The sequence below is a fragment of the Pelodiscus sinensis genome, chromosome 3 (assembly GCF_052426305.1).
Source record: "Pelodiscus sinensis isolate ZL-2025 chromosome 3, ASM5242630v1, whole genome shotgun sequence".
In the NCBI taxonomy this organism is placed as follows: domain Eukaryota; kingdom Metazoa; phylum Chordata; order Testudines; family Trionychidae; genus Pelodiscus; species Pelodiscus sinensis.
The window spans coordinates 182,346,354-182,359,450 of NC_143054.1; the positions used below are offsets into that span (position 1 = coordinate 182,346,354).

Genomic DNA, 13,097 nt, shown 5'->3' on the forward strand with positions numbered 1-13,097 from the left:
TTGCCCCTGCATTCCCGTGTTGCTTGCCTATATTCATCTTTTGTTATTTGTCCTAGTTTCCATTTTTTATGACTCCTTTTTTATTTTGAGATCATGCAAGATCTCCTTGTTAAGCCAAGCTGGTCTTTTGCCATATTTTCTATCTTTCCTACACAGCGGTATTGTTTGCTTTTGGGCCCTTAACAACGTCCCTTTGAAATACTTCCAACTCTCCTCAGTTGTTTTTCCCTTCAGTCTTGCTTCCCATGGGACCTTACCTACAAGTTCTCTGAGCTTATCAAAATCTGCCTTCCTGAAATCCATTACCTCAATTGTGCTGGTCTCCCTTCTACCTTTCCTTAAGATCATGAACTCTATTATTTCATGATCATTGTCCCCCATACTGTCTTCCACTTTCAAGTTCTCAACTAGTTCCTCCCTATTTGTTAAAACCAAATCCAGAACAGCTTCTCCTCTGGTAGCTTTTTCAACCTTCTGAAACAAAGTTGTCTCCAATGCAGTCCAGAAACTTATTGGATAGCCTGTTCCCCGCTGTGTTAGTTTCCCAACATATGTCTGGATAGTTGAAGTCCCCCATCACCACCAAATCTTGGGCTTTGGATAGTTTTGTTAATTGTTTAAAAAAGGCCTCTTCCACCTGGCTAGGTGGCCTGTAGTAGACTCCTAGCATGACATCACCCTCATTTTACCCCTTTTAGCTTAACCCAGGGACTCTCTACGCAGCTATCTCCTACATTCATCTCCTTCAGTCCAAGTGTGTACATTTTTAATATACAAGACAACCCCTCCTCCCTTTTTTCCCTGTCTGTCCTTCCTGAGCAAGCCGTACCCTTCCATACCAACATTCCAATCATGCGTCCCATCTCACCAGGTTTCTGTAATACCAATGATATCATAGTTGTATATATTTGTTAGCAATTCCAGTTCTTCCTGCTTATTACCCATACTTCTCGCATTTGTGTACAGGCAGTCCCCGGGTTATATACAAGATAGGGACTATAGGTTTGTTCTTAAGTTGAATTTGTACATAAGTCGGAACTGGCTCCAGATTCAGCCGCTGCTGAAACTGATCAGAGGTTGACTACAGGAGGCCCTAGGCAGAGTTGCTCTGCCCCTGGCTTCCTGGAATCAGCCGCTGATCAGTTTCAACAGCAGCTGAATCTGGACTCCTGGGACAGAACAGCAGGGGCACTGCCGGGTAGGTCCCCGCAGGACCAACCGGCAGCACCCCAGCTGCTCTACCCCAGGCGTCCCGCAACAAAAGCCTGGTCTGCTGGTGGGGGGGGGGGGGCGCACTAGCTGCCCACGCCCTCTCCCCCCCAGCACAGCAGGGAGACCCGAGCAGAGGCGGGGGACCCCGCCGCCCATGCGCCTTTGCTCCGGGCGAAAGGAGCAAAGGCGCACGGGCAGCGGGGTCCCGCCGCCTGGGTCCCGCCTTTGCTTGGGTCTCCCTGCTGTGCTGGGGAGTCCCCCCCCCCCCCCCCCAGCACACCAGGGAGACCCGGAGCAGCTTTTCTCACCCCAGAGGACGAGGTGGCAGGACCGCTGCGCTCTGGGCGGTCCTGCCGCTCACGAGCTCTGGGGCGAGAAAAGCCCCATTCGTAAGTGCGTATCCGACATAAGTCGGATCCACGTAAGTTGGGGACTGCCTGTATAGGCATCTAAGATACTGATTTGATCTTGCCTCCCTGTTGTGCCCTGACCCTCCTTTGTCCTTGCCATTATAGCCCGTAGTCCATAATATTATTCTGTACACTTTATTGGATGAGATCTGAGATGTTTAGATACCACAGTAATGGAAAGAAACTGGATAGATTAAGATTGTAAGTTTTGGATATTGGACTCCTTAGTGAGTAGGGCAAATGTCTGACCATATCTAATATTTTCCTGCTCCTTGTTTTGCTGTACTTATGTCAATTTGTTACCTCTTTCACTTCAGGAGAAGCTGTATTCCAGTGCTGCTGTATATAAATAGCTAAAGTACTTCACATGAAGTAATGCCCATGAAAGTAAACTCTTGCTATGAAGTACTTCAAACAAAGGATACGTCAAGCTTAACCTCTTTGAGCAGCAATCCTGAGTTCTAACTGTGGGGCTTTTAAAATTGACTAACTCGTGTTGTGGATCCTCCTCCTTCCCCCTCTCCTCCCCTGGACTTCATGCCAAATGGCCTTTCACTTGTTTGATTGTAACTGTGGTCTAAAATCTAAAAGCCTGTGATGCTCTCAAGATATGTGAATGCATACCAGAGGACATGTTAGTAGCCTGCAATCATATCTAAAATAATTTCATGTATATTATTCAATGCTGACTTTAGAAACTCTTTCACATAGACAAAACAGTGGTTAATTAGTAAAGTCTGAGTTTAAATTTGCCATTTAAATCTCCCTTGCAGGTTGCAGAGTTACTGATGAAATTCTGCATTTAGTTCCACACAAGGAGAACTTCAGGCTAACTCTTAGAGCAATTAAATTGTGGGCAAAACGTGAGTAACAGTCATTCTTGATCTCTACCCAAAGTTTAATTGGTCTTAAAAAGTTCATGAAAAGTTTAGATAGTTCAAGGCCGAGAGTAACATATCTAATCTCGAGGAATGTGTATCACATGGTATAACTCAGGAATCTTTTTAAAATGCCAAACTAGCCATATATGTGATCCTGAATAAGAACTATTCTTTTATTTCAAAACAAAATTTTATTCAGCCATACTGTGAATTAAACAGACCTTCTATGCATGACTACACTATTTAGGAGAGGCGACTGTCTCTCTGGGGTTCAAAGTAGCTTAAATTGTGTGTGGGTGTGTGGGTGTGGGTGTGTGTGTGTGTGTGTGTGTAATGAGACCTGCCAAACATCACCTCTTCACATAGCCCTCTACTTTTTCATGTCTATTTGCACAATGAATTATCAAAACTTAAATAGCATTCTTCTTTGAGTGTCAGCTTCATATTTTCACTTTGTCCAAACTGCACTGGTTGGCACTATGGAATCTTCTGGTTAGTGCTCCTAAACTTGTCCTATCTCTGATCCCACTGTTTGGCTACAGCTACACTGCAGGCTTTTTGTGCAAGAACAGCTATTCTTGCATGAAAACTTGCCGGGTGTCTACACTGCACATGAGTTATTGCGCAAGTAAATTTAAAGTACAACGTCGGAAAACAGGGCTTCTTCCAGAAGAGTTATTCTTTCCCCATGAGGAATAAGCCCTCTTGAGCAAGAGCTCTTCCACAAGAAGACAGTGTAGACAGGCAACAAGATTTTCTTGCGCAAGAAACCACTATGGCTAAAATGGCCATCGGAGCTTTCTTGCGCAAGAGAGCATCCACACTGCCATGGACGCTCTTGTGCAAAAGCACATGGCAGTGTGGATGTGCTCTTGTGGAAGACCTTTTGCACAAGAACTCTTGCGCAAGAAGCCTGCAATGTAGACGTAGCCTTTGAGTAGATTCAGAGGCTACCTCTGTCACCATCCAACTTCAGCAAGCAGATGATGTGGACTTCTGGATCTCTTGGATTCATATTTAAGTGCCTTGATGGGTTTTTTTAAGATTATCTGACAATATTAACTGATGAGTTAAAATTTAGGATAGTTCAGGTATTCAGCCAGACTTGGTGTCAAAAGGTGTCCATGGCAGATCTGAAGATCAAGAAGCCTGGCTTTGCAGACCCATACAAGACATCTTAAATGCTTTGGGAAAGGAACTTCTCTTCACCTTGCACTATAGACTGTTTCTCCTCCAGGCTGGAAAGAGACTAGTTAGACTCTAAGTCCTCTTACTGCAGAGGCTTTGGCTGCCATCCCTCTGGAATTGTAGATGTTGAAGAGATCTAAAGGAAAGGAGGCCAGGATAGGCTGAGTACTTCTGAATCCAAGAAGACTACTGTGGTAAAGGTGTTGGCATCCACATCATGCTCCAGTTCCAAATCAGCTAAGTCTCTTCGGTAGCTTAAGATGTCAAATTTGGTTCCAAAATACTTGAGACCCTCTGACGTTGTGGGAGGCAATACGCTGGGGGACTGTCACCGCTGCCCTGCTAACTTGGGTACATCATAATGCTTTGCTGCTGTAGCTACTACCTTGGCCTCTCAGACTTCTAGCATGCAGGTAATATCCTGAGGAGCTCTGTGTATTAGTGTGTTACCCACACATCAGTCACTCTGTCTTCCTCCAGCATTGGTTAACACTTTCAGAGTGACCCCACACTCTCATGGTCCCAAAGCTTTTCCCCAAACACATGTTCTACACTGTCCAGCTCTCTCCTAGACAGTCCAAATATTAAGTTCATTGACCCATTAAGCAGTTTTCTACTTTAAATGGAGTTACCTGCATAGCTAACAACACTGATTTAAAAAATGAAACTTATTTCAAAACAAAGATGTTTAAATTGTATTCACTTAAAGTTAAAATGATTCCTAGTACTAAAACTTAATCTAGATTTCGGTTCGAGGTGACATCCTTTACCATGTGTTTCCAGTAACATTGACTGAATTCTGGCCAGAACCTGTTCCCAGAATCCAAAGCCTGCTTCTTTCCTCTTAGGTGAAAGCGAGATGGTTAGAGAAAGACAACATGGGGTGTTTGGGGCCCCCCCTTTTTTTTCTTAAACAGTTGAGTCATCCTTTAAAATGCATTTTCCTAAGGCTTGTACTTAAAGTTCATTTCCACTGAGAGAGGAGACAACAAGTCTGGTGAAAGAGGTTCCATGCTGTCTGCTAACATGCAGGTTGATCTTCCATATTAATACCACTTGACAGGTGATTGCCCGTCAACTGTGACAATACCTGACTAGAGGCATCCGCTTTTCCTTTATCATTAAGAAACTGACTTACCTAGTAAATGCACTTCAAATCTAGCTTATGTTCATAACTTTAGCTGCATAATTTCACTATGATATTCAGGAGCAAGCTATTAGTTGTCTTTACAATGCTGTTTCCATGCTCCGTTTGAGTGTGACGTCCTGTTCATTTTGTAAGAGAATGCTAGATTGAATCAAGTGGTCAGATTGCCCTATACTACCTTGGGCATTCTGGCTGATGCCTAGTTTCCCTGTCCATGCTCAAAAGCCAGATCAAGGGATCGATGTCAGGTCTGTAGAGCTAATCTGATCCTCAACATTTGGAACAGACGTTCAGAACACTTTCCCACTTCAGGGCCTGGTACACTTTCTGAAGGAGGATCCCTCTCCTCAAGTGGACTTTCAGCAAAAAACAAGAGTTGTTACAGCAGCAAAAGGGAGATGTCAGCATCCAAGGACAGAGTCTAGCAACATAGACTATAAGGATACATCTGGCTATGATTATCTATGCCTTCCACTTGGCCTTGGGGAGGGGGGAAAATCAGTGGCTGACTTTCTCCCCCCCGTCCGCCCCACAATGGCCTGCCTATGCAACAAATGGTTCCCTAATTGGACCTCAACTTAGTTCTGACCAAGCTCATGGGCCCCTGGGTTTGAATCTATGGCCACCTGCCCTCTCTCTCCTTTTTTATTTATCACTGTTTTCCTAGTAGCTGTAACATCAACTAGAAGGGTCGCTGAGCTAAGAGCACTTCTGTCTGAATCCTCCATATACCATTGTTTGCAGAGACAACGGTCCCACTGCGTCCTCCTGCATTCCTGACTAAGGGTGTCTGTTTCATTTGAATCAGGACATACTTCAGCCAGTATTCTTCCCTAAACCCCACACTACTAACAGACAACACATGCTTCATTCCCTAGATGTTAGGTGTGCCCAGCATCCTACATTGAAGGCACAGCCATTTCACAAATCATCACAATTCTGTATTGCCATTGCTGAGAGGACTCTGTCTCTTCACAGCACATTTCATCATGGATTATATCCTGCATCTGGATGGGCTATGACTTAACAAATGTGTCACCTCCACCACTGACAGCAGATTCCACAAGGGCTCGGCCATCATCTGTGGCCTTCCTCACTCATGTCCATGTCCAAAACCTCTGCAAAGCAACAACGTGGCCTTCAATTCATAATGTCCCATCCCACTAGGCCATCACCCAGTAAGCCAGGGACAACATGGCATTTGGCATTTTGCAATCAGCAGCCAAGTGAACACTGACCCTTCCCTCCCAAGGAAACTGCTTGGGAGTCACCTACTGGAATAGACATGAGCAAGAACTTAAGGGGAAAAATGGTCACTGACCTCTTGTAACTGTTCTTTGAGGTATTGCTTGTGTCCATTCCAAATTGCACCTGCCTCCCCTTCATCAGAGTACTCTGGCCAGAAGGAACAGAGCAAGTGGTGGGTCAGAAATTGCATGTAGTTTTCACCCACCCACAACAGCACCACTCCAAGGGCTCCATTGCTGACTTGACAGGTACCATTAGGGAAAACTTTCATACAATCCGAGAAATGACTTAACTGTAGAAAAACAAAAAAATTAGACTCAAGCAAGACCAGGTAAGTCTTCTACTAAATTAATAAAACACAAATACAGCTGATCTTAAACAGAAGTCAAGTTTAAATTAATGCAGAGTAATTTCTAGCTGATTACAATAAAGGGACAATTACATTGTCAGATTGAGATGTATTGGACCAGTCTCTAATATATAAATCACTTGTTCTTTTACTTGGTGCTTGGGTTCCTTTACTGTATATACTGAGCTCTTCTGGTGTGTTGTGATATCTTTCAGTGTCTTAGGTCTGTGGAATTCAATCTTACATAGTTTAAGATAACCTAATGTGTGGTGGCTTTTGTTTTTTACGTTACTCTGGTTTTTTAGTAACCCAAATTTAATAGATTAACTTGGTTCCTATTACATTGTAAAAACCAAGAAGTTTTTTATAACATTCTTATCTCTGCAATTGTGTATATATTCATTTACTTGAGGTGCATTACTATTTTATATTAAATGTTAAAATAGATCCTCACATTTTTAGGTGTATTGTATTCCCCTGTTACTAACTCTTGCTAAAAGTGTTCAACACAATGTTTACCCAAGCTTTTATTACTGTTAATTTGGTTGATTCCAATTTCACCTTTAACTATTTAAGCACAAATTTTAACAGCTTCTGTCTCCCTTTAACTTACCATCACAAAATAAAAATATATAAAATGAAACCAAGTATATATTTAAAATATAGGTTTATGCAAATACTCTGAAGGTATGAAACTTTCATGATGCTTTGTTGCTTTTGGCAGCCGAAGGAGTGGAAACCTGTTGAAACTTTTTGGTTAGTTTTATGCATAAATGGTTATTTTAAAACATTTTTATGTCCTTCTTACAAATGTATTTTAAAAATGAAAACAAGTTTATAAAAACCCAAACAAGAAATTTACATTTTATGATCTTAACCTTAAGGTTGAGGTTTATCCTTACATTTTTTTCTTTGAATTAAATAAATTCAAACCAAAAAAATAAACAAGACTAATTATGAAAAGATATAATTTTTTTTTTGCAATTGCATTATTTGTTGAGGCAAAAATGTTTTATAACTGAGACCTTTTTGAATGTAAAAAGTTGTGGTTATACCTTAAGCATAATATTACAATAGTGTGATAGCACACTTTTAAAATCAGTGTGGTAACATTAGCCTGTTGAAACAAAATAAAAATAATAAAGTAATCACATTACACAATACACAACACAGGACAACATACATAACCTACAGGATAATTTGCAGTTAGAATTCTGGTGCAATTTGTTTTTATTTATAAATATACAAAATAAGGCAAACACAAATAAAACTGAAACATTCAAATGAACAAGTTATTACCTTATTTAAAACTTTAAATACATTAAGTAAATATCAGTTATAATAAATAACACAGAATTTTGCCTTACTTTATATTCAACTAGCTTATTTCTATACAGCAGTGGTGGGGTTTTATTTTGTTTTTTTTAGTGCCCATGTTTCAAATATTGGTTACTAGTTAGGGTTACATGCAGTGTGTGCATTTCTGTTGCTTGACAACAATATCTTCACTAAAGGGGGAGTAATTCCAGCTGTTGCATTCCTGAAGGGTTGAAATACTTAACTTACTGGATTGATATAAAACTTTTACCTTGTTTCCCTTTTTTGTTCTGTTTTCAATTGCTTTACTGTTTGGAGACATCTTTGTTTTCTAAAAACCACAAAGTTTTTACAGAACAGAAGTGAGGAGAGGGATGGGGATTAAGAACAATTTAGGAAGATAGCAAGATCTGAGCCAAAAATAAAACTCTACAGATGTTTTAAGATAGACAACAGTAGCAAGTTCAGCAAAATGACAGGCTATAAAAGGAAAATATACGGATATGTAAAAAATATTGAGAAAGGAAAGTTGTATTTTTAGCTGAACATGGAGTGTGATACTGTGGATCAAATCAGCTGGGAACCTGCACTCTGGACTCTTATCCTGACTGAGAAGCTCTCTTGTAGAACCTGAATTGGTTCCCTCCAGTGTATGTTTGTGTACAAGCCAAATGGATTGCAGAGTGCCATTTTTTTCTGCAGTTAACTCTGTTTTGGGCATCTACATGTGTTAATGGTTTAATTCTGGGCGTTAACCCTACATAATATTGGATCTGTACTCTGAATTTTTTTATTAATTTCCCAGGGATCAAATCACAACTCCTGTCGTCCACTGTGCTCTGTGAACTGTTCCATTTCTCCCCACTCCCCCTTCATCTGATTTTTCCAGTTCAGTGAAAGTATTTGCTACTCTTTCCTTCTGTGCACCTGATCCATTCTAACAAGCACTAGTCTAGGTCACAGTTTCGTTTATCAGAACCTGGCTTTTAACATGTGGTGGTGGTTGCAAAGCAGTGGACCCTGTTCTGTCTTTTGCTAGGGCACCCTTTTCCATTTCTGTCCCCATTATTCAGACTCTGGGTAGCTACCTGAAGCCTGCTATTGACCACTAATATCTATAATGGGACAGCATTTCTCCCTCCTTTTTTAGGGGCCGGGGTATGTTTCTTACAGATGTTTCCAGTGTTTTATTCTGTTCCTGTGCTTGCTGTCTGGCTGGTTCTTTTAACTCTTTTGTTACTTACGTTGCCAGTTTTGTGGGGTGTTGTCTTAATGGTTTCATAGCCATAGTTATAGTAATAATATTCTATATTTCAGTCTCTACCCTAGCCTTACAAATTCCTTTCCACATTTCTTCCCAGCTTTATTTTTTAATTTCCTAGATACCTCTTTGCTGGCAACCCAGTATGTCCATGCCTTCTCAAGCAGTTCAGGGGCAAGCCAAGCAGAGATGACTCAGATGCATGAATGATTATATAAGACTCGGAACATTTCCAGCCTTTGTGGCTTTCTGGACATGGATATCTTTGCTACCTGGTTCAATACAAAATCCCAGTATTTTTCTTCAAGAGTAGGCTTGAATCAGTGATAGGTGCCTTTTGGTCTCTACTGTGGGGGCCAGTTTACTGTACACCTTCCATTCCTTCCCACTTACTGCTAAAGGTGGTGAAAAGGATATATCAAGACTTGGAAAATTGCTCTTGCCTGGCTGAGGTTGCGGTGGTAGAATATGGGAAAATCAGTTGTCCTCTTTATGCTGATGGTGTCTCTGGATTGCATTATTTAGATGCAAAAAATCATTGTTATACTATCAAGCCATGACTGAGGAGTTAATGATTCTTCCCAAACTTCACGTAGACATTGTATAGATTGGTTTGACAGAGTATAAGGAATCTTTTTTCTCTCCAACAGTGAGTCTTTACTACTAGAGCAGTTCCTACCTCCATAGGCTATGTTAGAGCTGATCCCATTGTAAAGCTGCCATTTTTGAAGTTCAATTCACATTTTCACTAAACTTTATGCTTTTAGTGATGAGTTGTGTTTTTTAATGCTTTTAATCCACCTACTCAGTTGGTTAGGGCAGTGCTTCAATTTCTGTTTAATTAGAACCTTGTGTCCCTCCATTCTTTTTGTTCAAATGTTGCTTACCAAACTGCCCTAGGAGTGGGAATATGCAGAGGGCATTCAAAGAAGGAATGAAAGTAACTGGAGTTCTTTCAAGGGATTCTGCATATTCATGCTCTCCACCCATCTTTCCCTGTTCTGAGTCCTAATTATGTAATATTACTGCACTCTGTCCTAGATGTGAAAAACTGAGCAGGTGCCAAAACACCATGCTTCCTTTTATAGTCACATCTTTGGAATATGCCTGAACTCTGAAGGGATCAGTAGGGGCATGTGAGAACTCCCCACTGTATTACCAAAAAGCTCCATTAGATGGCACATCATGAAAGTCAATATGCAGAAGCCATCTCAGATCTTGGGTTATAAGCAAGTAACGTGTGTGTGTGTGTGTGTGTGTGTGTGTGTGTTTCCCCCCCCCCCCAAAATAAAAGCATAAGTGTGTCCCCAGGATGTTATGCAGATTGAAATAAATTGCAGCTTGGGGAGCAGTAAACCCTGTTGGATGGATGACTGACACGAACAGACTTAATCTTATCTGACTTCTAAAAGTAAAACCGTTTGAGTCTGGCTAATGTGCAAATGGATAATTACTTGAGAACTCTTGCTATTCTAGAATTACGTTGCTACTTTGTGATAGTGGCTACTCTTAAGTATTTTTGCCTTGTGGATGAATAATGTGAGGGGCTCTAAGATATGGTTTTCATTTTTTTAATGGATTATCAGATACCTGTGATCTTGGTTGTCTTAAAATATGCCAAGATTAGGATAAAAAAGGCCATGGGTGGTAATGTGCATCAGACTGTATATATCAACTTGAGAAACTTCTGCAATTCTCTTATCAATATGCCTTGATAGAGGGATCTCAGGTAGTGCTGATCCAAAAGTAGCTAAACTTTCACAACATTTCATGAAAAAAATCTTACTAGGCCTCTGCCAAAACTTTGATCCAATGTAGGCTTTGAGCAGGTCCTGGATGGCATTGGAATCCTGTAAAGTCAGGAAGATAGTTGCTGAATCTGTCTAAAAATGCTTTCTTTCCTTGGCCTGGTTGGGGTCTGAGTGAGGCGCTGTGGAAAACACTGATGAAAATGCTCATTGATTAAAGCTATAAATCCACTGTCAACTGTTTTATATGTGCGTTTTGTTCAATATCTTGTCTATATTCATGTGATGTGATTTGATTTCACTCAAGTTTTGAACGGGAAGGGATTGTGCTCATAACAAATTTGAACGGCTCCCCTTTACCTGCTCAGAAAAGTGCAGATCTCTGTGCAAAATGAGTAGAGCCAAAATGCATTCTGGTTCTGCATAACTGGAAGTCCATTTGGGCCTTCAGTATCCCTTACTGTGAGAAATAGAAACTGGAATCAAGTATCCTTTTTTTTTTTTTTTTTTTTTTTTTTTTTTTTTTTTTTTTAAAGCTTGTAAGTAGGAATAAGTAGAACATGTGAACTGTAAAGGCTGGATTGTAACCACTTTTGTGAGTTCTCTTCTGGAACTCTCAAGTTTGGAAGGTAACATACCTGCCCACTGAAAGAATTAAAGCTAATGCTAAAATGTATCTATTCTAGGACGTGGTATTTATTCAAATGTTCTGGGATTTCTTGGTGGTGTTTCCTGGGCAATGCTGGTAGCAAGAACATGTCAGCTTTATCCAAATGCATTGGCATCTACTCTAGTTCACAAATTCTTCTTAATTTTTTCAAAATGGTAAGTAGAAACATTTTTCATAGTGCCAAAAAACCCTAATATTAACAAAGTTAACTAAAGCACCGTCTTGTCAAGCTAGTTCTACACTTGACTAGATTTGGGCTAAACTGTCTTTATTTTATATAATTTTAAAGAAAGCTTACTTATATGGATAAAACTAGACACCATAGTCATTTTTTCATCTCTTGTATAGGGAATGGCCAAATCCTGTGTTGCTCAAACAACCTGAAGATAGCAATCTAAATTTGCCTGTCTGGGATCCTAGGGTATGTAGATGATGTATCCTCTTGCTTAATATATGCTTAAATGCACTATAAATTAACTGGAACTATTCTAATGACACAGGTAAACCCATCCGACAGATATCATCTAATGCCCATAATCACGCCAGCTTATCCACAGCAGAACTCTACATATAACGTTTCTACTTCAACACGAGCAGTAATGGTAGAGGAGTTCAAGCAAGGTATGTTATTTCAAACCTTTTCATACGTGATATATAAAAAGCCAAAGTAAATAGATGCCAAGCAAAAATTCTCAGTTTTTCTCCCTTATAAAACAAATGTATGTTAGCCATACAGTCCTAGCTTTCATATAGCTCCTTCTCATATAAAGGTATCAAAGGATGTGGTATGCAAAAGCTGGGTAGAAATGTTAATGTGCTTACCTAGTCAGGTTAATGGTCTACAAAAATATAGCAGACTTACTTTTTCTTTCATTTAAAAACCCCAAAACACAGGTCTTGCTGTCACAGATGAAATTCTTCAAGGAAAATCAGACTGGCCAAAACTCCTTGAACCACCAAACTTTTTTCAAAAGTACAAGTATGTATGAAATCCATCATCCAAAATATTTTGAATTACAATGCCACTGGAATATTTTGTGTGCGTGCGCTATCACTCATTTCCCTGGTTGGTGTGACTAGGTGCTATAATTTGCCATTTGCCTGTAGAGACTTAATTTTCTTTTTCCCTATTTTAGCCAATGAATTAGAATCCAGTAAAAGTAAAATGCAGGCTACTCTTCAGTAAAGGAATCGCTAACTTTTATACTTATATCAGAAATGCTTTCAGTACCTCTACTTGTGGCTTAAAATAGCTTGAAGAAAAGGAAGTTGAAAGAGGCCTATTTCCACGTAAATTGAAAGAGCTGAACTGTTACCCCATATTTCCTAAACATATAAAGCACAACTAAAAAATAGTAGTGTGGACGTGGGAAGCACTACAAAAATCCATATGGAGTGTACCCTGGAGCTTCATGTGTGTAGGACACCTACTCTACTTGCCTAAACCACACTCGTTCTATTGGGCCATGCAATGTCTGTACTCCAGCATGCTGCTAGACCCGGGGAAGTTGTTAACTTTTGGTGAGGGGGCCACTCCAAGATTTTGGAAAGTGGTCAAGGGCTGCATGTTTCTGTGAAGGGGATGCAGGGTCTAGGATGGAGGTTGGGTGCAGAAGAGTGCATTGGGTAAGGGACTGGGGTGCAGGAGACAGTGTGAGACCTCAGA

General features: G+C 40.4%; 1 protein-coding gene across 3 annotated transcripts in view; it reads left to right on the forward strand.

The window, feature by feature from the left end:
• Nucleotides 1-13,097, forward strand: part of PAPOLG (poly(A) polymerase gamma) — a 46,578-nt gene that overhangs the window by 14,205 nt on the left and 19,276 nt on the right. For all 3 annotated transcript variants that reach the window (XM_075925530.2, XM_075925533.2, XM_089777522.1), the window contains exons 8-12: nucleotides 2,396-2,485; nucleotides 11,448-11,586; nucleotides 11,780-11,852; nucleotides 11,932-12,052; nucleotides 12,326-12,410. In XM_075925530.2, coding sequence (XP_075781645.2) covers nucleotides 2,396-2,485; nucleotides 11,448-11,586; nucleotides 11,780-11,852; nucleotides 11,932-12,052; nucleotides 12,326-12,410 — 508 coding nt within the window. The remainder of the gene's footprint in view (nucleotides 1-2,395; nucleotides 2,486-11,447; nucleotides 11,587-11,779; nucleotides 11,853-11,931; nucleotides 12,053-12,325; nucleotides 12,411-13,097) is intronic.